Genomic DNA, 26,590 nt, shown 5'->3' with positions numbered 1-26,590 from the left:
AAAGACTTGCATTTATGTCGACCCTTTCAAGACTTCAGCAATCAAGAGATTCCAAACTGCTTTACAGTCAATGAAGTATTCTTTGAAGCGGAGTCACTTTCAAAACCCAGGAAATTCCACAGCTAATTTGTACACAGCAAGGTCCCAGAAATTATAATGAGATGACGACAGGGTAACCTGCCCTTTAGCAATGGTGGCCAGGGTACTGGGGAAACTGCCCCCGTTCCTCTTTCAAATAGTAAACCACTTACATAGAACATCCAGTGCAGAAGGAGGCCATTCGGCCCATCGAATCTGCACCGACCCACTTAAGCCCTCACTTCCACCCTATCCCCGTAACCCATTAAAACCCCTCCTCACCTTTTTGGTCACTAAGGGCAATTTCTCACGGCCAATCCACCTAACCTGCACGTCTTTGGAATGTGGGAGGAAACCGGAGCACCCGGAGGAAACCCACGCAGACACGGGGAGAACGTGCAGACTCTGCACAGACAGTGACCCAAGCCGGGAATCGAACCTGGAACCCTGGCGCTGTGAAGCCACAGTGCTGTCCACTTGTGCTACCGTGCTGCCCGCAAAGGAGGAGGCGGACAGGGGCGTGGTTTATCATCTCATTTAAGAGACAGTGCCGTGGACAGGACAGCACTCCCTCAGTACTGCACAGGAGTGGCACCCTGAGCTGAGTCCTCAAGTCTCTGGCGCAGGACCCTGAACCTTCCAGCGGAGAGGTGAGATAGCTGCCGCTGAGACAACTTTCCTTCTGTTACTGAAAGGTTACAGAGGGGGCACAGACACTTTTGCTACAGGCAACATTATTGAACCTAAACTCCAGTCAGTGAACTGGAGAATAGAACTGTGAAGTTTAACACACCTAGAAGGAGACTGAGGTTTAGAGAATATACGTTGCTTCCACACAAATGTGAAACTGAAGAAAGTACGGATAGCTACTTAAGGACAGGATTGATGGGTATGAGAGTTGACAGAAATTACCCAACATTGAATGGGACATGATGGGGCCATGGTAATGTCATCTGAGGAATGTAGCTGGCCGGCATTGAATAATGTCAGTTGTTAATGTTAGATTAATATCTTGGGATTACCTTCAGGGCCCAGGGTGGAAGTACATATCCATGTAGCTTTATTCTTCTTGGAAGGTTTAACTGCAGCAAAGTCTCTCTGACCCTTCAGGCGATTAAATAATGAGCGGATTCCACAAAAACTGTGCAGGGTCCACCAGACCAAGATCAGTGGAAAAAGCTGCCCGGCCTCCGTCTGCACCTTTTTTATTGGTTGCTCTCATAGGCCGTAGCGTAGCCTGCATTTATTATAGCGCCACGCAGCACAAAGAGTAGGGTCACCCTTCCCTGTGCTGCCCGGGAAGAGTGTATCTCCCACCCGCTGTCACAGATTGTGGGCAGCACGGTAGGACAAGTGGATAGCACTGTGGCTTCACAGCGCCAGGGTCCCAGGTTCGATTCCCTGCTGGGTCACTGTCTGCACGGAGTCTGCACGTTCTCCCCATGTCTGCGTGGGTTTCCTCCGGGTGCTCCGGTTTCCTCCCACAGTCCAAAGACATGCAGGTTAGGTGGATTGGCCGTGATAAATTGCCCTGAGAGTCCAAAAAAGGTTAGGAGGAGTTATTGGGTTACAGGGATAGGGTGCAAGTGAGGGCTTAAGTGGGTCGGTGCAGACTCGATGGGCCGAATGGCCTCCTTCTGCACTGTATGTTCTATGTTCCTCTACCAGACTGCCACCCACTGATCGCAAAGAACAAAGAACAATACAGCACTAGAACAGGCCCTTCGGCCCTCCAAGCCTGTACCGGTCATGATACCACCCTTGGCCAAAACCCTCATCAGTTCCAAGTGCCGTATCCCTCTATACCCATCCTATCCATGTGTTTGTCGAGATGCCTCTTGAACACCGTTAATAAACGTGCAACTGAAAAGATTTGGTGCGGCAGACGTAAGAAAGATGTTTCCACTTGGGGGAAAAAAATGAAAAATGAAAATCGCTGATTGTCACAAGTAGGCTTCAAATGAAGTTACTGTGAAAAGCCCCTAGTCGCCACATTCCGGCACCTGTTTGGGGAGGCTGGTACAGGAATTGAACCGTGCTGCTGGCCTGCCTTGGTCTGCTTTCAAAGCCAGCTATTTAGCCCACTGTGCTAAACCAGCCCCTTGCAGGTGAGGCCAGAACTGGGGAGCAGCGATGTGAGACGGCCTCTGATAAATCCGACTGCAGGATTCAGGAGAAACCTCCTTACTCGGCGAGTGGTGAGAATGTGGAACTCACTAAGGCAGGGGGTAGTTGTGGCAAATGTCACTGACGTATGTAAGGGGGAAGCGATAGATCAGTGCACGAGGGAGAAAGGAGTAGAAGGATGTATTGATGGGGGGGGGTGGAGATGGAGTAGAGTGGGAGGGGAAGCTCGAGAGGAAGCTAAACGCCATGGCCTGTTCATGCGCCGCAAATACCTTGAAACTGTTCCACCAGATTTCCATCCACTCGATGAGGGCGATGCCCACAAACAATGACTGAGCACACCTGATCATTGATACATAAAGGAGCCCCTTGCGTATCATAATCACACGGTGCGCGAGGAGGGCATTCAGCCCATCATACCTGTGATTGAGCCCACCTCTCACATCACAGGAAATGTAATTTGCTAAAACCTCCCTAAGCATCACAGAGAGCAACGCAGCATCTTTGTAAAGACAAAAATGACCATTTCTCTGTCTTGCTTCGCAGGAAATATTGTCCCTCCGTTTCCCTAGCCACTGTTCGGTTAGCTGGCCTCAACCAGCAGATAGTTAAGGAAGCTATGATTGGAGTATGATTTGCGTATAGCCTGTACCCCATCAGCAAGTGAAAGAGTGGGCGAGTGATCTGCCGGTAATGCTCCTCCAGGAGACACCGAAGCAGGAATGCCAGACAGACTCTCAGAGAATAGATTGGCTTCCAACTTCCGCAGGTATGCGAAGAGGCCGGCCAGCCCCTTGAACCCATCGTTCAATTAGTTGCTGATTGATCCGTGCCTTGGCTCCATCGGCCCTCCTTTGATCCCAATGGTGGGTGTGACTTTTATAACTTTTTGAATACATTGACAATGGAGAAAGAGTTAAGGTTTTGGAGAAGAGATGCGAAGGTCAATATATCCTTTCTGAGTTGTGGTGTCCACTGTATTCCAAGTGGTTACTAACCAGGGATTTGTACAGCTCTCATCGTAGGGGTGGCACGGTAGCACAGTGGATAGCACAATTGCTTCACAGCTCCAGGGTCCCAAGTTCGATTCCGGCTTGGGTCACTGTCTGTGCGGAGTCTGCACGTTCTCCCCGTGTCTGCGTGAGTTTCCTCCGGGTGCTCCGGTTTCCCCCCACAGTCCAAAGATGTGCAGGTTAGGTGGATTGGCCATCAGAAATTGCCCTTAGTGTTCAAAATTGCCCTTAGTGTTGGGTGGGGTTACTGGGTTATGGGGATAGGGATAGGGTGGAGGTGTTGACCTTGGGTAGGGTGCTCTTTCCAAGACTCGATGGGCCGAATGGCCTCCTTCTGCACTGTAAATTCTATGTAAAAAAAAAAGTCCCGAAAGACGTGCTGATTGGTGAATTGGACATTCTTAATTCTCACTCAGTGTACCCGAACAGGTGCCAGAATGTGGCGACTAGGGGCTTTTCACAGTAACTTCATTGCAGTGTTAATGCAAGCCGACTTGTGGCAGCAACGATTATTATTATTAAAGCCATCGTGCTTTAGGGACTCGACAATGATCCCATGTCTCACTGTGACGCTGTGCATTGGCAGGCCAGGGTGAGGGTGAATGCGTCTCCTGTCAAACCAAACGCAAAGTCAAACACCAGTCAAAGAGGAGCAGCCCGAAGATAGAGAGACGCAAAACGAGAACTCACCAGCCTGCCGGCTTCATTGTTGTGCAGGTCCACCAGTGTCCGGATGTCGCTCTTACCCTTTTTCCGCCTGGCGTCCATGAACTGCTTGGACTTCTCGTAGCCAAAGTCCACGTCGTCGCCGCAGCCCCCCCACTCCCAGGCCGTGCCCTCGGCCCTGGTTCCCACGGTGGGAAGGGGAGGCGAGCGGCTCCTGGACCTGTCGCAGCCGCACTGCAGCAGCTCGCCCATGCTGCATGCCTGCGTCACAGCATGCGTCACGCCAGCCGAGGTAATGGCGTACACGAAGGCCGTCTCCCGGATATCTGTGGGGTGTGGGTGGCGAGGGAGGGGTGAAGAGCACAGATTGTAAGGGGTTAATAAATAAAACAGTAAGTTTCATGTGTCACATAATGAGATAGCGGGACTGACGATCCAGCACAGTTTGTGGAAGCTTGCTGTGCGTAAACTGACTGTCCTGTTTCAGTCACTACGGCAACAACCACACTTTCATGGACTGTGCGATGCTTTGGAAGCACTGAGTTTGTGAAAAACGTAATTTAGATGCAAATAGCGTCTTGAAGTCCTCGTGTAAGGGAGAAAACTGCTTTTCCCGGGTGAATTTGCCAAAAGGTAGATGATTTGTTTGCAGAATTGGAAGTAAACAGGTACGTTTTAATTGTCATTACACAGACATGGCTGCAGGGCGACCAAGGCTGGGAAGTGAACATTAAAGGGTATTCAACATTCAGGAGGGATAGGCACAAATGATCAAGGGGTGGGGTAGCGCCGTTCATAATGCGAGAGATGGCTTTATAGAACATAGCACGTAGAAAAATACAGCACAGAACAGGCCCTTCGGCCCACGATGTTGTGCCGAACCTTTGTCCTAGATTAATCATAGATTATCATAGAATTTACAGTGCAGAAGGAGGCCATTCGGCCCATCGAATGGAAAGAACACCCTACCCAAGGTCAACACCTCCACCCTATCCCCATAACACAGTAACCCCACCCAACACTAAGGGCAATTTTGGACACCAAGGGCAATTTAGCATGGCCAATCCACCTAACCTGCACATTTTTGGACTGTGGGAGAACAGTGGTAATGTCACTGGACTCGTAATCCAGGGGTCCAGTTTTAATGGTTTAGGAACACAGGTTCAAAATATACCGCAGCTGGTGGAATTTAAATGAAGTTGATTAACAGATCTAGAATTGAAAGCTAGTCTCGGTAATGGTTGCCGTGAAATTAGCAACGATTGTTGTAACAAGGGGGCGACAGGTTATCCGGGGTGGGTGTGGTAGTCACCACTGATGTATTATACTGTATATATGGGTTTTACGGTAAGGCCCCTGTACTACAGGTACGGGGGTAGATCCCTACCTGCTGGCTCCGCCCAGAAGGCGGAGTATAAATGTGTGTGCTCTCCGAACTGCAGCCATTTCGGCAGCTGCTGTCGGAGGCCACACATCTCTGTGTAATAAAGCCTGGATTACTTCTACTCTCGTCTCGTAGTAATTGATAGTGCATCAATTTATTACACAGAGATTTTGAGAGATGGACCTCCGCATCAAGCCAGATCGCATGCAGCTGCATCGTCAAGCAGACAACGCCAAAAAGGACTTCCAACATTGGCTAGCCTGTTTTGAAGCATACATCGGGTCTGCGCCAGACCCAATCCCAGAAGCACAGAAGCTCCAGATTCTATACACGCGACTGAGCCCCAACATTTTTCCCTTCGTCCAGGATGCGCCGACCTACGCAGAAGCCATGGCGCTACTGAAGGAGAACTACGCTCAGCGGACCAATAAAATCGTCAGGCATGTCCTGTCCACGCGGCACCAACTTCCCGGTGAGTCTTGCTCGCCCTAGTGAGAGACTGTGACTGCCAGGCCGTTTCGGCCACTGAACATTCAAACCGGCTGATGAGAGACGCGTATGTTACGGCGTAGGGTCTGACTACATTCGCCAGCGCCCCTTAGAAGGGGCCACGCTTGACCTCGCGGCGATCAAAAAACTAGTCCTCTCGCTTATGGTCGCCTCACGCAACGTACAGGCCTCTGCACCAGACCGCGCGGCCCACCCCCCTATGCATCGTGGATCCTGCCGACGGCCACCCCATCATGGACCCCATCCGCGACCGCCCCCAGCCAACCCCTGGGCAGGAGTGTGGGGTTGAGGTCACAATCAGATCAGCCACGATCTTATTGAATGGCGGAGCAGGCTCGATGGGCCGAGTGGCCTTCGTCCGCTCCCGATTCGTAAATTCGGAGAATCTCATCTGGTTCACACATCCTTACCCGGTCCTGGCCTACACGTGACTCCGGGCCCACAACAAGGCTCTCCGTTGTTGCAATGAGGGACGGGCACTAAACGCTGACCTTGCCGACAACATCAACATCCCAATAAAAAGAATAAAAATGATTCCCTGAGTTCTCTCTTCTCGAGAGGAGACAGCTTCAACCTTTCCTCCCAATTCTGTGCTCCCTATTCTCGGTACCAGTACGATTTCTAGGCTCCATTATCATACCTCAAAGATCCAGTGTGGATTCCTACAACAGGGTTTGGGGTCCCTATCACTTACTTTGCAAAAACAGACAAGCCCCCAGGCTCATCAGGAGGTGCGCCGCTTTGTGAGACTTTCAATGCCTCCAGTTCCTTCGTTTGACTCCCCTCCCCCACCGTCGGTCGCTTGATCTCCTTTGGTGTGAAGGTACCTTGTGAGATTTCATCCCCTCTCATTGTCCCCCAGGCTAAAAATCAGCCTGACTGACGTGACCTTGACTTGAACCCTCGATCCAGACAGTGTGTGTTGGCCTGAGACTGTGTTGCGCCCCAGGAAGTACAGAATTCTTCTCGCTCTCCGAGTGCCTACCCGAGCCACGAATCTTAAATATCAACATTTATTCCCCATCGTCAAAGGGATGGTGCGAGGAGGGTGTGGGGAAGGGAAGGGAAAGAATAAAGCCCAAACAAGCTGGCATCTTCCCATGTCGGTGCACTGTTCCCTGGTGCTTAGCCAGGCATTGGCCCTGCCTGAAACATGTTTTAGCCAGGCCCGAAGATAAAAGTCTGACACTACAAATGAGCGGATGCCGATATCAATGATGGCCCCCTTTTTGTAATTGGAGCCCAGGAATAAACAGCGATGGAGGAGGAACGGGTACAAACCTGCTCGTAGTCCTAAACACACATTTTTCAAGACGTGAAAAATGGATGGGGTCAAGGGTCGGCGAGCAGGATATGCCAATTCCTCCTGAACGGGACATGTAAGGATAGCCTCTGGTGCACCCGTGCCATTAACTCTGGTATATTGATAAGGTGACTTAAGTACAGTGGAACCCTTTTAAGTAGCACCTGGGAACTCAGTGTGAGTGAGTGATTAGTTGGCAGGAGCCAGACAGTCTGCAGTTTGAACACTGCAGTTCCCCCGCTCGCCGCCCCCCTCCACAACCCCCCTCCCCACCCTCCTCCCTCTTCCAACACAATCGCCGCACAGAACCCCTGTCCCTTTCCTTTCCCTTTACTGCAGGTCAGTGATGATGCATCCTCCCCCCGGACCCCCACCCACCCCCACCAACTGCAGTTCACCCCTCGCCATAGAATCATAGAATCCACAGTGCAGAAGGAGGCCATTCGGCCCATCTCGTCTCCCCCAACCCTTGGAAAGAGCACCCTACTTAAGCCCACACCACCACCCTGTCTCCGTGACCCCCAGCTAACCTTTTTGGACACGAAGGGGCGATTCAGCGCGGCCAATACACCTAACCTGCACATCTTTCGGGACTTGTGGGAGGAAACCGGAGCACCCGGAGGAAACCCACGCACAACACGGGGCGAACGTTGCAGACTCCGCACATACAGTGACCCAAGCCGGGAATCGAACCTGCGACCCTGGAGCTGTGAAGCAACTGTGCTAACCACTGCCAGTGCGTGCACATTTACACATGGGCCAAGTGCAGTCGAGGGTGTCCCATTAAATAGGGCAGAATTTTACACCCCTCCACCCCCACAGGGTGGGATGGAAGGTGGGTGGGGGCCTACATTTGGCACAATGGCTGTGACACCAGACCTGCCCTGGATTGACCCATGCAGGAGGGGCCATGCCCCGCCTCCACTGCCAACTGCGATCAAATATATTCCTGGAGATCTCATCACATGACCAGCCCCCATGCTCCAGCCGTTAGTCGGCCAACACATCCATCCTCGGGACGCACGGTGCGGACTGCGGGCCCCACACCAAGGGAATTCTCCCTTCCCCTCACCCCGGCTTCCCCTCAACCCCTCACTCTTATGGCTCAAGACCCTAATCCCCTCGCCCAGGCCTGCCAACCTGGTCCTGGCGAGACCCTAGACTCACCTTTATGCCCGGGCGTTAATGGGGTTTCCTTGTTGGGCCTGCCTGAAGTTCCAATAGTGGCCACTGCTCCCGGTGGCGCAGCTTAGGCCAGAGAGCTGCTGGCCCTCTGATCGGGCGACAGATCCCGGAGGCGGAACTTCCTCGAAGACGGTATAAGGCCCAATGGCCATTAAATGGATGTGGGGCCAGCCAATCAAGTAGAGGTGGGTTTGTCACCAATGTTTATGTTGGAGGGCGATGGAAACCCCGCCCCTAGCAGAATATTTAGCCCATAGGGTATTGAGGAAGGGAGGGGCCAGCAAGCAGAACTAAACCACAGCGGAGAATAGTTGAAGACAGGGAGATTAAAACAAGCCACTTTTTTAAGAGGAATCCTGGAACAATTAGACCTTCATCTTTCTACATCCTGAAGGACTACAACTAAAATTCTTAACTAATAGGAAATAGAAACAGGTAGAAGCCATTTAGCCTCTCACGTTTCTTCATTTAAATCATGCTCGATCTCTATCTTAGCTCCATCAACCAAATTTGGTTCATTGGTGTTTCAACAGACTAATGGATTCCTGGGCTGGCAGCCAAACCTCAATATGTAAGGTAAGGACAGCGGATTTCCTTCCCTAAAGGACATTAGAGAACCAGCTGTTTTTTTTACAACAATTGCCAATGGTCAACATTAGATTTTTAGTTCCAGACTTTTATTCAATTCAAATTCTACCATCTGCCGTAGTGGGATTCGAACACGGGTCCCCAGAGTCCCACAGTCTCTGGATTACTAGTTTAGTGAAAATGCCACGGCGGGGGAGGCCGAACCTAGTCTGGGTGACCGCTTTGTGGAACTCCTCCATTTTTCTTTAACGGTGGCTTGTTTATCCTTTCAAGTTCCATTCAGTCGGTTGCGATCCAGCCATTTATTCCTCATCTGGACACAACCTTTGTCTCCTTACTGTACCCGTTACCACTCTCTTTGCCTTTTGCATCATCAAATCTTCAGTTCGAGTTAATCTCTCCTGCCCTCCACCCTATCACACACCTTCACTTGAGTTCTTAGTTGTATTTCCTTCTTCACTTCTGATGGAACGTTAGTAACCTGAACAGTTATCGCTGTTTCTCTCCACAGGTGCTGCCATGGGGAGACGGTGGCATGGACAGTGGTGTGCTGGTGGCGGTGTGGTGTCATGGGACCAGTAGTCCAACGCCCAAGCTAATGCTCTGGGGAGGTAGGTTCAAATCTCCATCACAGCAGCTGGGGTAATGGTGACCATGATACTATCGCAGGTAAGGAAATCTGCCACCCTTAACCGGTCTGGCCTACATGTGACCCTAGGCCCACACAGCAATGTGGTTGACTCTTAACTAAATACTCCCACCAGCGGGAAAATAGGAGTGAATCCCATTGCCGCTAAGAAAGACCCCGACGTGCCACTCAACGGCACTTAGAAAAGACTTTACCCGCAATCGGGTTTTCAGTGCCATCCAATGGCATACTGGGGTTCTCTCTGGACCTGAGAAGGGCGGGACCTAACCACTCTGACAGAACCCGCTCCTCAGAGACCAGGCCACCTTTTTTAAAGGGCGCCCCAATCTCAGACTACTGCTGCAGCACTCCCCGGGCAGATCGCCGGCAAGGTCCTCCCCAAATCGTTGGCAAGGGCCCCACCCCCAGTCTCCCTTTAGCTCTCCCATCACCCCATCCACTCCTTCAGCTCCCCCCTCTCACCTGCCCCCATCCACTCCTTCAGCACCCCCCCAATTCTCTCCTTCAGGCCCAGCCCCTTGGCAGGCACACCTTGCAGTCTGAGGGATAGCAAAGGGTTAAGTACCTGTGGTAAACCACTGTTGCACCTGTATTAGATGATGTAAGGTAGGACCTGTACTACAAGTTCGCCGGTAGTCCCTGCCTGCTGTCTCCACCCAGTAGGCGGAGTATAAATATGCGTGTCATTCAGCAGTCATTTCGCCAGCTGCTGTGGGAGGCCACACATCTTAGAGCAATAAAGCCTCACTTGTATCCAATTGATTCCAATTGAAGCCTTTGTTCACTTGATCGTGCCTCAATTTATTGCTCTAAGATTTTCTATAAGATGGACCTCCGAATCAAACCAGGTTGCCTGCAGCTGGATCCGCAATCAATCGACGCCAAAAAGGACTTTAATCACTGGCTAGCTTGCTTCGAGGGGTACATCAACTCAGCGACCACCCCTGTTCCGGAGGCTCAGAAGATACAGATCCTGGACTCAAGGTTGAGCTCCAGCGTGTTTCCGCTGATCCAGGACGCCCCGAACTATGCCGACGCCATGGCGCTTCTCTAAGAAAACTACGCACAGAAAACGAACACGCTCTTCACCAGGCACGTACTCGCCACTCGCTCTCAACTCCCTGGTGAGTCCATAGAAGATTTCTGGCGGGCCCTAATCCCACTCGTCCGCGACTGTGACTGTCAGGCCATTACGGCCACCGAACATTCTAACCTTCTTATGCGGGACGCGTTCGTAACGGGGATTGGGTCGGACCTCATACGCCAAAGACTGGTAGAAGGGGCCACGATCGACCCAGCTGAAACAAAGAAGCGAGCGCTCTCCATGACGGTCGCCTCACGTAACATTCAGGCCTACCACACCAGCCGCGCGGCCCACCCCTCCTATCCCTCGTGGACCCCACAGACTGCCGCCCCAGCAGGGGCCTTACCCAGCCAGTACACCTGCCCCACACGCCAGCCCGCGCACCCCGGGGGTCCCCGATGTTATTTCTGCGGCCAGCAGAAGCACCCTCGCCAACGCTGCCCGGCCCGCGCTGCCCTTTGCAAGGCTTGCGTCAAAAAGGGGCACTTCGCCGCGGGTCGCCACTATCACCCCCACCCCCCTAGCCTACACACAATGGGCGCTGCCATCTTCATCTCCCCAGACCACTGCGGCAAGTGGGCGCCGCCATCTTCACCTCCCGGGGCCACGCATGATCAGTGGGCGCCGCCATCTTCTCCCCCTCAGTCCACGTGCGGCCCATGGACGCCACCACTTTGTCCAACCCCCGCAACGTGCGGCCCATGGCCGCCGCCATTTTGTCCCCCGCAGGATCTTCAGGCACCGCCATCTTGTCTCCACCACGGGACATGGACACCGACAGCATTCCAGGACCTGGGCCCCCCAGGTTCCCCATCATCCGACATCAGCGACGACCGACCACGACTTGCCTCAGTGACGATCGACCAGTCTCGTTCGCACAACCTGGCCACAGTATGAAAATCAACATCCACGTGACATCTTGCCTGCTGGACTCCGAGAGCACCGAAAGCTTCATACACCCGGATACGGTAAGGCGCTGCTCCCTCGCGGTACACCACGCCAACCAAAGAATTTCCCTGGCCTCCGGATTCCATTCCGTCGCGATCCAGGGGTTCTGCACGGTCGCACTCACGGTTCAGGGCGTAGAATTCAGCGGCTTCCGCCTCTACGTCCTCCCTAACCTCTGCGCTGCCCTACTACTCGGCCTGGACTTCCAGTGTAACCTCCAGAGCCTAACCCTCAAATTCGGCGGGCCCCTACCACCCCTCACTGTGTGCGGCCTCGCGACCCTAAAGGTCGATCCGCCTTCCCTCTTTGCCAATCTAACCCCGGATTGCAAACCCGTCACCACCAGGAGCAGACGGTACAGCACCCAGGACAGGACCTTCATCAGGTCCGAGGTCCAGCGGCTACTTCGGGAGGGCATTACCGAGGCCAGCAACAGCCCCTGGAGAGCCCAAGTGGTAGTCATTAAAACTGGGGAAAAACACAGAATGGTGGTGGACTACAGCCAGACCATCAACCGGTACACGCAGCTCGATGCGTACCCCTCCCATGCATAGCTGATATGGTCAATCAGATTGCAGAGTACTGGGTCTTCTCAACGGTAGACCTCAAATCCGCCTACCACCAGCTCCCCTTTCGTAAATCGGACCGTCCATACACTGCCTTCGAGGCAGACGGCCACCTCTATTACTTCCTCAGGGTTCCCTTCGTCATTAACGGGGTCTCGGTCTTCCAAAGGGAGATGGAACGAATGGTCAACCGGTGCGGTTTGCGGGCCACCTTCCTGTACCTAGACAACGTCACCATCTGCGGCCATGGCCAGCAGGACCACGATGCCAAACTTGCCAAATTTCTCCACACCGCCACTCTCCTCAACCTCACCTACAACAAGGAGAAGTGCATGTTTAGCACGACCCGCTTAGCCATACTCGGCTATGTGGTCCAGAACAGGGTTCTGGGGCCCGATCCGGACCGCATGCGCCCCCTCATGGAGCTTCCCCTCCCTCACTGCACCAAGGCCTTCAAACGCTGCCTCGGATTCTTCTCGTACTACGCACAGTGGGTCCCAAACTATGTGGACAAGGCCCGCCCACTCATTCTGTCCACCCATTTTCCCCTGACGGCCAAGACACAGCAGGCCTTCGCCCGTATCAGAGCCGATGTCGCCAAGACCGGGACGCACGCAGTAGACGAGACACTGCCCTTTCAAGTAGAGAGCGACGCATCAGACGTCGACCTAGCCGCCACCCTCAATCAGGCAGGCAGACCCATGGCATTCTTTTCCCGCACCTTTCATGCCTCAGAAATTCGGCACTCATCCGTCGAAAAAGAGGCCCAAGCTATCGTTGAAGCTGTGCGGCATTGGAGGCATTACCTGGCTGGCAGGAGATTCACTCTCCTCACTGACCACCGGTCGGTAGCCTTCATGTTCAATAACACACAGCGGGGCAAGATCAAAAATGATAAAATCTTGCGGTGGAGGATCGAGCTCTCCACCTATAATTACGAGATTTTGTATCGCCCCGGCAAACTCAACGAGCTCCCAGAAGCCCTATCCCGAGGTACATGTGCCAGCGCACAAGTAGACCGACTCCGGGCCCTGCACGACAGCCCTTGTCACCCGGGAGTCACACGGTTGTACCATTTCATAAAGCCCCGCAACCTGCCCTACTCCGTCGAGGATGTACAGACAATCACCGGGGACTGCCAGGTCTGTGCGGAGTGCAAGCCGCACTTCTACCGGCTGGATTGTGCGTGCCAGGTGAAGGCCCCCCGCCCCTTTGAACGCCTCAGCATGGATTTCAAAGGGCCCCTCCCCTCCACTGACCGAAACACGTATATTCTCAGTGTGGTCGGAGTACTCCAGGTTCCACTTCGCCATCCCATGCCCCGAAATGACAAATACCACCGTCATCAAATCCCTAAACACTATCTTCGCTCTGTTCGGTTTTCCCGCCTATATCCACAGTGACAGGGGATCCTCATTCATGAGCAATGAGCTGCGTCAGTTCCTGCTCAGCAGGGTATAGCCTCCAACTGGACGACCAGCTATAACCCCCGGGGAAATGGACAGGTAGAGAGGGCGAACGGGATGGTATGGAGGGCCGTCCAACTGGCCCTACGGTCCAGGAACCTCCTGGCCTCTCGCTGGCAGGAGGTCCTCCCTGATGCACTCCACTCCATTCGGTCACTGCTGTGCACCGCTACTAACGTCACAGCCCATGAACATCTTTTTGCCTTCCCCAGGAAGTCCACATCCGGGGGGTCGCTCCCGACTTGGCTTGCAGCTCCAGGACCAGTCCTGCTCCGTAGGCGCGTCCGACTCCACAAGGCGGACCCGTTGGTGGAAAGGGTGCAATTGCTCCATGCCAACCCCAGTATGCCTACGTGGCGTACCCCGACGGCCGCCAAGATACTGTCTGCCTCAGGGACCTGGCACCAGCAGGTTCCACACACACACACCTCTCTGGCCCTGCACCACCCTCCCCTCCCCCGGCGCTCCCAGCATTAACCCTACCAGGACCATCCGTCCTTCCCCTGCCCACGCCCGAGGATGAAGAGGATTTAGGCACACTCCCGGAGTCACCGAACATCAGGCCAACATCGTCGCCACCGCTACGTCGCTCCCAGCGGAACATCAAGGCACCAGACCGGTTCAATCTCTAACTGGCACCGGACTTCAAAAGACATTTTTTTTCTGATCAAATACTGCAAATATAAATTCATTGCTGTATATAGTTCTCCACCACCCCCGCCGGACTCAGTTTTAACAGGGGGTGAATGTGGTAAACCACTGTTGCACCTGTATTAGGTGATGTAAGGTAGGACCTGTACTACAGGTTCGCTGGTAGTCCCTGCCTGTTGGCTCCGTCCAGTAGGCAGAGTATAAATATGTGTGTCCTCCATTCAGCAGCCATTTCGCCAGCTGCTGTGGGAGGCCACACATCTTAGAGCAATAAAGCCTCAGTTGTATCCAACTCTAGTCTTTGTTCAATTGATTGTGCATCAGTACCCTCGCTACAAATGCCTCCAGGGTGCCGAGAGGCATCCTTCATGGGAGGTAGAGGTCACCGGGGCCTGTGCTGGGCCGGAGGGGCTCAGATTGAAGGTCTTTTCTGGGATAGGACCAGTAATCCAACGCCTAAGCTAATGCTCTGGGGAGATAGGTTCAAATCTCCACCACAGTAGCTGGGGTAATGGTGACCATTAAACTATCGCAGGTAAGGAAATCTGCCACCCTTAACCGGGTCTGGCCTACATGTGACCCTAGACCCACACAGCGATGTGGTCAACTCTTAACTAAATACTCCCACCAGCGGGAAAATAGGAGTGACTCCCATTGTCGCTAAGAAAGACCCCGATGTGCCACTCAATGGCAGTTGGAAAATACTTTTCTCGTTTGGCTCATTTGGGTGCTCGTCCCATCTGCAGCCTTTAAACCCTTTAAGTAGGCGGTCAGTATCTCAAAAATACAGTTCTGTGATAATAAAATGGAAGTGTGCCCATCTATACCCCCAAACCCTTTAAATAATCTGTCACTATGCCACAATCAAAGATCTGTGAGATGAAAAGTATTTCTTTATTGTGGGGGAACCTTTTAAATGTTTTTTTACAGTCAATGTCATTGTCCTTTAACTTTTTCTGGCCTGTTTGTATTCCTAGAAGACTATAAGCTTTGAACTGCATTGTTTACAGTCAATTTCATGGACTATTGCATTTTACAAGCTTCCTGGAAGCTTACAGGTCCAGGCAGTTTCAAAGGAAGGTGAATCCCAGCCACTTTATCAGTTGACAATTCAATGGAGTGACGGGGAATGCTGCAATGTTGGCAGTGCTGTCTTTCAGATAAGATGTTGCCTACATTAGAAGAAAAGCAGCAATGTTTTGGTCAATATTTCAATATCAGAGGAGGCAGTAGTTTAATGGTATTGTCACTGGATGAGCAATTCCAAGATCCAGGGCAATTCAGGGGGCAGCACAGTTAGCATAGTTGCTTCACAGCTCCAGGGTCCCAGGTTCAATTCCTGGCTTGGGCCACTGTGTGTGCAGAGTCTGCACGTTCTCCCTGTGCCTGCGTGGGTTTCCTCCGGGTGGTCCGGTTTCCTCCCACAGTCCAAAGATGTGCGGGTTAGGTGGATTGGCCATGCTAAATTGCCCTTAGTGTCCAAAAAATGTTAAGTGGGTTACGCGGATAGGGTAGATATGTGGCCTTCAGTAGGGTGCTCTTTGTAAGGGCCGGGGCAGACTCGATGGGCCGAATGGCACTGTAAATTCTATGATTTTATGATTCTAAGAATGCTTTGAATTCCACCGTGGCGGATGGTGAAATATGAACACAATAAAAAAATCTGGGATTAAGAGTCGGACAATGACCATGAAACCATCATCGACTGTTGTATGAACCCATCTGGTTCATTAATGGGGAATCTGATGTCCTTTCCCAGGTCTGGCCTACATGTGAGTCAGGATCCACAGCAATGTAACTGACTCTTAAATGCCCCTCGGAAATGACTGGCAAACCATTCAATTCAAGGGCAATTAGGGATGGGCAATAAATGTTGACCTAGCCGGTGACAGCCACATCCTATGAAAGACTTTTGAAAAAAAATCCCTTAAAAGTAACATGACCAAAATAAAGATCAGGCTATGCGGCGGTCAAGAAAATCTCATTGCCGTTTGTGGGAGCTTCCTGTACACAAATTGAATGCCATGCTTCCTGGCAGCATTAGTACTTTTCATTTTTCATTTCACTACACTTAATTTGACTTTGAAGACTTGTGCAATCACTTGAGGTTTAGAAAGACACTCCTGGAGTTGCATAGCACAGCATGAGACTATTTGGCCCATTGTGGGCCTGCTGGTACTCTGAAAGGGCTATCCCACATATATATCCCATTCCCCAAAGTCCTGTGAATTTATCCTTTTCCGTGTATATTTTTCTTTCTCATTTTTGTTTGTATGTGCGTGCTGTGGTTACCAACCCTCCTGACAGTGTGGGCATTTCCACCTTATTTGCCCAATCAGAACCCCTTTAAAATTCTGAACACCTCTGTGAAATCTTCCCTTCCCATTCTCTGCTCGGAGGAGGGAAATCCCAGCTTTCCCCACGTGAACTGAGGTCCCCCCACCCCAGGGACCATTCCGGTAAATCTCCTTCTGCACCCCCTCCAAGGGCTTGACGTTCTTCCTAAAGCCTGGAGCCCAGAAATGGACGGGATTCTCCAAACTCAGCCCTTCCTTTATTTAAAAAAAAAGAACGCCCACCCTAAAAGATGCGGCCTGGGACTTAGGAGAGAAAACGTACAATCCCCCCCCCCCCCCTTCAAAGAAACACTAAGCTTTAGGGTTGTGTCTGTACATTGGAAAGGCAGCAAGAGTTAATAAAGTAGCCCAGTCCATGCATCATAAAAGTGGGGCACACAAGGGGTTAACCTGCTTAAGTAAACAGGTAAGAATGCACTTTTTTCTCAATACAAAAAAAATGGCATGGTGCAATGGTAGAACAACACTGTCAATAAGGCATGCTTGTGTGAGAGGGGGCGTGAGGCTGGGTTAATACAAAACACTTATGAGTTCTCTTTTCCTTCAGGACACAAATTCCAAACAAATTTTACCTGCAAGTCCCTGCCTCAACCTGCCACGCGTTTGCAGCAAGCGCCAGGAGAGAACATTGATGTGATTTTTTTTTTTAATCACTTCGAATATTTACATAGAAAATCCTGTTAAATAAACCGCGCGTTACAAAATCAGCTGCGAGCACGGAGAGGGATTTGCCTATTCTTTCCTCCCCTTCCAGAAGGCGAGTGGTAACATCATCATCGGGCACTTGTTGAATATGTTGAATAGGACCGCGCGTCTCGAAGAAAGGATGGCGCAGGAGTTAAGTGTTGGCTTGTGGCTGGTTAGGTAATCTACACTTGACAACATCACATTTAGCTTCAGGTTGAATAGAATTCATTCTCCAGCTGAACCTTGCCAAATTCCAAACTGGTTTCTCCTTAGGATTGTTATGTCTGGCCCAGGGTTTCCAGTTGCAAAAGGATTTCAACAACAACAAGAAAAAATAACATTTTTATATTCTTTTTCACAGCCAGCTGAAGGGGGAGGGGGCGAAACTCGCTACCCCTCAGCCCATCGGAACCCCTCGTTCAGCGTTTCGCTCCAGCATCATTTTTTTCCCCGTGACACAATCAGAAAATGAAGCTCTCAGGCAGAAAATAGACCACTGCTGATTTCAGTTAATAAAGATTTGGGAGTTTCCACCTGGTGTATATGAGAAGATGGAGGTCCAACATGTATGTTGACATGGCATTTCAGACTTGCTGCATGCAACATGCATGTTGCCACAGCATATCAAACTCCCTGCGTGTAACATGCATGTTGCCACGGCATCTCAAACTCCCTGCGTGTAACATGCATGTTGCCACGGCATCTCAAACTCCCTGCGTGTAACATGCATGTTGCCACGGCATCTCAAACTCCCTGCGTGTAACATGCATGTTGACACGGCATCTCAAACTCCCTGCGTGAACATCTCGACAACAAGGACACCAACGTCAGACTACTGTTCATAGACTACAGCTCTGCCTTCATCCCGATAAGACTAATAACCAAACTCTACAATCTTGGACTTGACCCCTCCCTGTGCAGCTGGATCCTCGACTTCCTCACCAACAGACCGCAATTTGTCAGGATAGGCAACTGCACCTCCTCCACAATAGTCCTCAACACCGGGGCCCCACAAGGATGTGTGCTCAGTCCTCTACTGTACTCCCTATACACACATGACTGAGTGGCAAGGTTTAACTCGAATTCGATCTGTAAGTTTGCAGATGATATGACTGTGGTGGGTCGTATCTCAAACAACGATGAGTCAGGCTACATGAAGGAGATAGATCACCTGGTTGCGTGTTGTACCGAAAACAACCTCTCTCTAAATGTGGGAAAGACCAAGGAACTGATCATCGACTTCAGGAAGCGCAACACGACACACACTCCCGTCTGCATCATGGCTCCGAAGTGGAGATGGTCGATAGCTTTAAATTCCCAGTGGTCACGATCACCAACAGTCTGTCCTGGTCCACTCACATTGATGCAACAGTCAGGAAAGCCCAACAACGTCTCTACTTCCTACGGAAGCTAAAGAAATTTGGCATGTCTGCATCGACCCTCACAAACTTCTACAGATGTGTCATAGAGAGCATCCTGTCCGGCTGCATCACAGCCTGGTATGGCAACTGCTCGGTCCAAGATCGCAAGAAACTGCAGAGTGTGGTGAACTCAGCACAACGCACCACACAAGCTTGCCACCCCCACATTGATTCTGTCTACACCTCCCGCTGCCTCAGGAAGGCAGACAGCATTATCAGAGACCCCTCCCACCCAGGCATTGCCTTCTTCCAGACCCTTCCATCAGGCAGAAGATATAGAAGTCTGAAGACCCGCACATCCAGTCATAGGAACAGCTTCTTCCCCACAGCTACTAGACTCCTCAACAACTCCCCCTCGGACTGATCTGTTCCCTGTAAGAACACTATTCATGACGCCCTATGCTGCTCTTGTTTGGCCCTTGATCCACACTGTAACCAATCACTATTTGTCAATGTACTTTGTCAATTATTGTTTTTGTCTACTGTGTACGTAGTACGTTCCTTTGGCCGCAGAAAAATACTTTTCACTGTACTTCGGTACATGTGACAATAAATTAATCAATTAACCAATCAACTATAACACGCCAGCATGTGTCTTGTGTATGTTCTCTGCTTTCTTCCAGTACACACATCCTTTACGATGCTCCTTAAGATTGAGTGACCAGGCTTTTAGTTATCTATTATCATATCTCCTTGTGTATCCCAATGTCGAATTCTGTCTGATTACATTACCAGCTTGGGATGTTAACTCAATGAAATTTGTTACTCTTCCCTTCCTGAAGTCAATACCCCATACTCTAATGCAATTCCAAAGCTGCCTCCTTCTGGTCACTATTGTTGCTTGGCACTGAGCGTTGATGGCCTCATGGAGCATTGAGAGGGGAGCATAGTAAACAACACTGTTGCTGCCTTTAATTAACATCTTCAAATAAAAGCAAAGCCCTGCAGATGCTCGAAACCTGAAATAAAACAGAAAATACCAGGAAAAACGCAACAGGTCTGGCAGCAACTGCAGAGGGAGGAACACGGTTAACTGGTCCAATATGACACTTCTTCAGATCTCCTTCCAAAGAAGAGTAATATTGGACTCAAAATATTAACACTGTCTCTCTCTCCACAAGTGCTGCCAGATCCACTTTCGGCTTTTATCCGAGGTCCTTTATTCTCCGTTGTGATCCCTGCGTAACTTGAGGGAGAAAAACCGGAGCACCCAGACGAAACCCACACAGTCCTGAAAGACGTGACTGTCGGGTGAATCGGACATTCTGAATTCTCCCTCTGTGTACCCGAACAGGCGCCGGAATGTGGCGACCAGGGGATTTTCAAGGTTACGTAATTGCGGTGAGAATGTTGCCAGGGCTAGAAAAGTATCGCTATGAGGAGAGATTGGATAGGTTGGGGTTATTTTCCTTGGTACTAAGAAGGGTGACTTAATTGAGGTGTACAAATTCTGAGCAGAAAATATAGGGTGGACAGGATAAAATTGTTTCTCCTGGTGGAGAATTCTAGAACCAGGGGACACAGATTCAGGATAAGTGGCAGAAGGTGAAGAGGGGTCAGGAGGAAGAACGTTTTTACGCAGAGGATAGTGAGGCTGGAATTCGCTGCCCGAGTTGGTGGTGGAGTCAGAGACCCTAAACTCTTTTAAAAGATACCTGGATCTGCACCTTAAGTGCTGTGAACTACAGGGCTGAGGACTGGGTGCAGGAAAGTGGGGTTAGAAAGGGCACCTGGGTGTCCTCGGGCTGGCACGGACAAGATGGACCGAAGGGCCTCCTTCTGTGCTGTAACATTTCATAGAATTTACAGTGCAGAAGGAGGCTATTAGGCCCATCGAGTCTGCACCGGCCCTTACAAAGAGCAACCCACTCAAGCCCACGTATCTACCCTATCCCCGCAACCCAGCAACTCCCATTTAACCTTTTTGGACACTGAGGGCAATTTATCATGGCCAATCCACCTAACCCGCACATCTTTGGACTGTGGGAGGAAACTGGAGCACCCGGAGGAAACCCACGCACACACGGGGAGAACATGCAGACTCCGCACAGACAGTGACCCAAGCCGGGAATCAAACCTGGGACCCTGGAGCTGTGAAGCAATTGTGCTAACCACTATGCTACCGTGCTGCCTATGATTCTATAAGATAGGGCATAAAGGAACATCACTTTTGTGTGTCTTGGACAGCTCTTGCACATGTCCAGCAAACATTTTATTAGCTTGCTTCTGGACAAGGTTGTCAGGTCATGTCGGGCACCAGGTCAAATGGATACAAGTTTGGATGGCCATTAAGAATGGCTTGTCATCACGCTTGCTGAGGATGACTATTCCCATCCCTTTGTCAGGTTTACTGATGTGTATGTCTGGCTTGGTCTTAAAGCCTTGCAGCTCTGCAAGACACGCATGTTGCACGTGGAAATCAGACAGGGTGTACAGAATCCCACGATATGTGGCGCTTGATCACCTCGGCGCACTTTCAAGGACTCAACATCTTCAGTGGACGCTGGTTGTTGGCGGGAAAGTCGGGAGTAGAGCTTGCAATCAGCACCTGCCTCTTCCTCACTGAATTGGGATGGAGGCACACCAAAATTGAAACCACACGCAAGAGCAAACTCCTCGCTTTCCGGATCACTTGGGGACTGATTATTCAGGACTGAGATGAAGAGGAATCTCTTCACTCAAAGAGTTGTGAATCTTTGGATTCTCTACCACGGAGGGTTACACACCATTGTGGGTATTCAAGGCTGCCAGAGACATATTGTCGATCTCTCAGCAAATCAAATAATGTGGGGAGCAAACAGGAAAGTGGGGTTGAGGCAGAAGGTCAGCTATTCAGGGGACCGGTACAGACACGATGGGCTGAATGGCCGCCTTCTGTGCTGTAACTCTGTACTGAGTGGCGGAGTAGGCTCATAAAATCCGCTCCTGCTCTTGTATCTTATCCCCCCTTTAATTAATGGGGCTGGTGACAGCGCCAAGGAGAGTTAGGCCTTCCTGCTCCCAATTAGTCGGGTCCTGCAGCTGACATCAGTTTGAAACAGGTAGGTGTCCAGCTCATGACAGCTCATTTTAACATGCAGTTTGAGGTCTTGAGCGATAAAGAGGGCCCATAGGAACATAAGGACTCACAAACCAGGGATAGGAGTAGGCCTTTTGACCTCCCACGCCTGCCCCGCTGTCTGATAAGATCAGTTTGTGACCAGAATTCTACTTTCCTGCCTGCCCCCTCTATATCCCTGGACTCCTTTGGGAACTGAGAGTCAAGCCCCTGCTGCTAGTTTAGGGAGGAACTGGGCTGGGCAGCAAACTTTCAAAGGGGGAGATGAGCAAGTCCCTAAGAGGCCTGACATCCGTCAGGGCCTGGGTATCCTCGCTGCCGCCTGGTGAGCAGAACAATAAACACTGCTGGAACTTAGAAACCGAATCCCGGGACTATAAGAGGAGCATTTGGCCATTCTGTCTTTCATACCCTTTCACCCGCCATTCAATCACGTTCATGATTTATTTATATGTCTACTGCATCTATCCACCTCTGTTGCATTTCCCTCAATACCCTTATCAGTCTTGAAGTTTTCAATTGACATATTTTTCGGACAGGAGGCAGTTTTCAGATTTGAACTATGCACTGAATAAGTGTAAGTTTTGAGCTGTTATTAAGGAGCCAGTTCGAGCATGAGTCGGAGCAGCCCAGGGCTGACTCATTTTACAATGAATGCCTTGGCCCCTGAACCCTCCTCCCATGACAGCTGCCAATATATAGAAACATACATAGAAAAGAGAAGCAGGAGGAGGCCATTCGGCCCTTCGAGCCTGCTCCGCCATTCATTATGATCATGGCTGATCATCAAGTTCAATACCCTGAAGCACCCCCCCCCCCCCCCATATCCCTCGATCCCTTTAGCCCCAAGAGCTATATCTAATACCTTCTTGAAATTACAAAACATTTTGGCCTCAACTACTTTCTGTGGTAGCAAATTCCACAGATTCACCATTCTCTGGGTGAAGAAATTTCTCCTCACCTCAGTCCCAAAAGGTTCACACCTTATCCTCAAACTATGACCCCTAGTTCTGGACTCCCCCACCATCAGGAACATTCTTTCTGAATCTACTCTGTCTAATCCTGTTAGAATTGTGTAAGTTTCTATGAGATCCCCTCTCACTCGTCTAAACCCCAATGAATATAATCCTAACCGACTTAGTCTCTCCTCGAATGACAGTCCCACCACCCCAGGAATCAGCCTGGTATACCTTCGCTGCCCTCCCTCCATAGCAAGAACATCCTTCCTCAGGTAAGGACACCAAAACTGCTCACAATACTCCAGGTGTGGCCTCACCAATGCCCAATACAATTGCAGTAAAACATCTCCATTCCTACCCACAAATCCTCTCGCTATGAAGCCCAACATATCGTTCGCCTTCTTTACTGCCTGCTGTACCTGCGCGCTTACTTTCAGTGACTGATGCATGAGGACACCAATGTCTCGCTGAGTATCCACCTCTCTCAATTTACATCCATTCAAATAATAATCTGCCTTCCTATTTTTGCTACCAAAGTGGATAACCTCACATTTATCCACATTATACTACATCTACCATGCATGTGCCCACTCACTCAGCCTGTCCAAATCCCGCTAAAGCATCTCTGCATCCTCCTCACAGCTCACCCTCCCACCCAACTTTGTATCATCTGCAAATTTGGAGATAATGCATTTAGTTGACTAGTCCAAATCATTAATATACAATGTGAACAGTTGGGGTCCTAGCACCGATCCCTGAGGTACCCCACCTAATCACTGCCTGCCAATCAGAAAAAGACCTATTCATTCCAACTTTTTGCTTTCTGTCTGCTAACCAGCTTTCTATCCATCGCAAGACACTACCCACAATCCCATGCGCTATAACTTTACATCGTAATCTGTTATGTGTGACCTTGTCAAAAGCATTCTGAAATGTTAAATAATCCACATCCACTGGTTCTCACTGGTCAACTCTACTAAATACAGCTTCAAAGAATTCCAGTCGATTTGTCAAGCATGATTTCCCTTCCGTAAATCCGTGCTGACTTTGATGACACCACTGCTTTCCAAATGCTGAGCTGTGAAACCCTTGATAATGGACTCCAGCAACTTCCCTACTACCGACGTTAGGCTCATTGGTCTATAGTGATTGTTGTAAAAACCCATCTGGTTCACTCATGTCCTTTAGGGAAGGAAATCTGCCGTCCTTACCCGGTCTGGCCGACATGTGACTCCAGAGCCACAGCAATGTGGTTCACATTTAACTACCCTCTGAAATAACCTAGCAAACCACTCAGTTCAAACGTCCACCTTTTGCACGTAGAAATATTTCCTAACCGAAGGCCAGGCTGTAACTTTTAGGTCTAAGACTCCCTGACCACAAAGATACTATTTGACATCTGGCGAGCTGCTTTTGAATGCTTGTGAGGGAGAGAGGGCTCAATTGCTTCTGTCCAGAGGAGGCACAGGCCTCAAACTGGCACTAACCCCTGAAATTGCCGTCAGCCTCTAAAAGTTTCAATCTGGCCCGCTCCAGAGAAACAAAGCAGTTATGCTCATGCCGTACCTATCGTGACTTTAGTCGATCCCAAGTACTATTTCTGGAGTATGGTCACTGTTCTAATGCAGGAAATATCGCAGCCAATTTATCCGTAGCAAGCTCTCAGAGAAAGCAAGGAGATAAATAAGTTCATAAGATATAGGAGCAGAATTAGGCCATTCGGCCCATCGCGTCTGCTCCGCCATTCTATCATGGCCGATATGTTCCTCATCTGCTACCGACAATGTTACAGGCCAAGAGCTGGATTGCAAAATCAGTCAGAGCATCTCCTCCCTCGAACACACGACCCAGGAGGGGGAGTCGGCAATTTAGCCCCCCGAGCCTAACACTCTCAATGTGATCATGGCTGATCCCATCCTGGCCTCAACTCCACCGCCCTGCCCGTTCTCCATAACCCTTCAACCCATTGCCAATTAAAAATCTGTCTAACGCCTCCTTAAATTTACTCACTGTCCCAGCATCCACTGCACACTGGGGTAGCGAATTCCACAGATTCACAACCCTTTGGGGGGAAGCAGTCACTCCTCAAATCTGTTTTAAATTTGCTATCCCTTACTCTAAGATTATGACCTCTCGTTTCAGAATGCCCCACAAGAGGAAGCATCCGCTCCACGTCTACTTTATCCAGACCTTTTAGCACCTTGTATACCTCGATTAGATCTCCCCTCATTCTTCTAAACTCCGGAGAGTATCGGCCTAAACTGTTCAATCCCATCTCATACGACAAACCCCTCATCTCTGGAATCAACCGAGTGGACCTCCTCTGAACTGCCTCCAATGCCACTACATCTTTCCTCAAATACGGGGACCAAAACTGTGCGCAATACTCCAGGTGCGGTCTCATCAATGCATTGCATAGTTACAACAACATTTCCTTACCTTTATACTCCATTCCTTTTGCTATAAATGCCAACATTCCATTTGGTTTCCTTATTATCTGCTACACCTGCATGCTCGTTTTCTGTGACTCATGCACAAGGACACTCAGATCCCTCTGTATCGGGGCTCCCCGAAGTCTCTCCCCAGTTAGATAATAAGTTGCCTTCTCATTTTTCCTACCAAAATGCATGACCTCGCGCTTATCCACGTTAAACTCCACATTTTGGTCCACTCTCCTAACCCATTTATTCCCATTTGTAAGGTTCTTATTTCCTCATTGCAACTTACTGCCCCACCTATTTTTGTGGCATTCCAGATAATCCACTGTTTTTTCAGTGGTATTGGTTGAGAGATACTGGTTAGCAAATTCCCCTCGCCACTCTTCGAAATATTGCCACAAAATCTTTTTTGTCCACCTGAGGTATTCTCCATTTAACATCTCAGTAACGCCTCCTGTGATATCTGCCAGCATCTTCACTGGCTCCTTTTTAAAGCTGACAACCATTTTTTGTTTAGGAAGTATAAAATAACAATCTTGAGATGTTTAAATTGCCAACCAACCGTGCACATCTCTAATCAGAAATCTCAAGGAATAATCCAGTAAACTAGTAATCCCAGTCTCAGGTATGGGGAAACGGGTTCAAATCCCACACTGGCGGCTGGTGGAACAGGCCCTTCGGCCCTCTAAGTCTGTGCCGATCATGATGTTCTAACTAAAAAAAAACTTCTGCCCTTACTCGGTCCCTTTCCCTCTACTTCCTCCCTATTCATGTCCCCATCCAGTTGCCTCTGAAATGTTGCTAATGTGCTGCTTCCACCACATCCTCTGGCAGCACGCTCCAGGCACCCACCACTCTCTGTGTGAAAAACTTATCCTGCACATCTCCCTTAAACTTTCTCCCTCTCACCGTGAACCTGTGCCCCCTTGTTGATGTGTTAGGCAGATTGGTTCGATGTGGACTGCACTCGATGCAGGGAAGTTAGAAACAGACGTCTACCACAGGAGAAGATCCAACACTGTTTTATTCAACTAGATGAACTGCTGTACATATTCAGCTGTGTGTCGACACTATACTGATCTGACTAGTGACCTTGTAGTAGCCTGACCAGACTTACTAGCTACCGCATGGTGTTTGCACTGGCTAGCTCGTGGACTCTGACTGTCTCAGTGGCTGGGTCCAGAGAGAGCGGGAAACCTAGTGTCCTCTGGCTTTATAGTGGGAGTGTCCTGTCTGGTGATTGGCTGTGCTGTGTTGTATGCTTACTGGTCATTCTGTGTGTCAATCACTGCCTGTCTGCATCTCATTATATACATGAGTGGATATTATGACACTTGTAATTGACACTTCCACCCTTGGAAAAAGCCTCTGACTATCCATCCTGTCACTGCTTCTCATACTTTTGTAGGCCTCTATCAGGTCTCCCCTCAGTCTCCATCTTTCCAGTGAAAA

At 50.2% G+C, this 26,590-nt stretch overlaps 1 protein-coding gene across 1 annotated transcript in view; it reads right to left on the bottom strand.

The window, feature by feature from the left end:
* Window positions 1-26,590, bottom strand: part of LOC140386825 (protein Wnt-6-like) — a 182,936-nt gene that overhangs the window by 29,624 nt on the left and 126,722 nt on the right. Inside the window, exon 3 of the mRNA XM_072469556.1 lies at window positions 3,909-4,210. Within this exon, the coding sequence (XP_072325657.1) occupies window positions 3,909-4,210 (302 nt within the window). The remainder of the gene's footprint in view (window positions 1-3,908; window positions 4,211-26,590) is intronic.

The sequence above is a fragment of the Scyliorhinus torazame genome, chromosome 2, assembly GCF_047496885.1.
Source record: "Scyliorhinus torazame isolate Kashiwa2021f chromosome 2, sScyTor2.1, whole genome shotgun sequence".
Lineage (NCBI taxonomy): Eukaryota > Metazoa > Chordata > Chondrichthyes > Carcharhiniformes > Scyliorhinidae > Scyliorhinus > Scyliorhinus torazame.
This window is presented reverse-complemented; position numbering and strand designations above follow the sequence as displayed.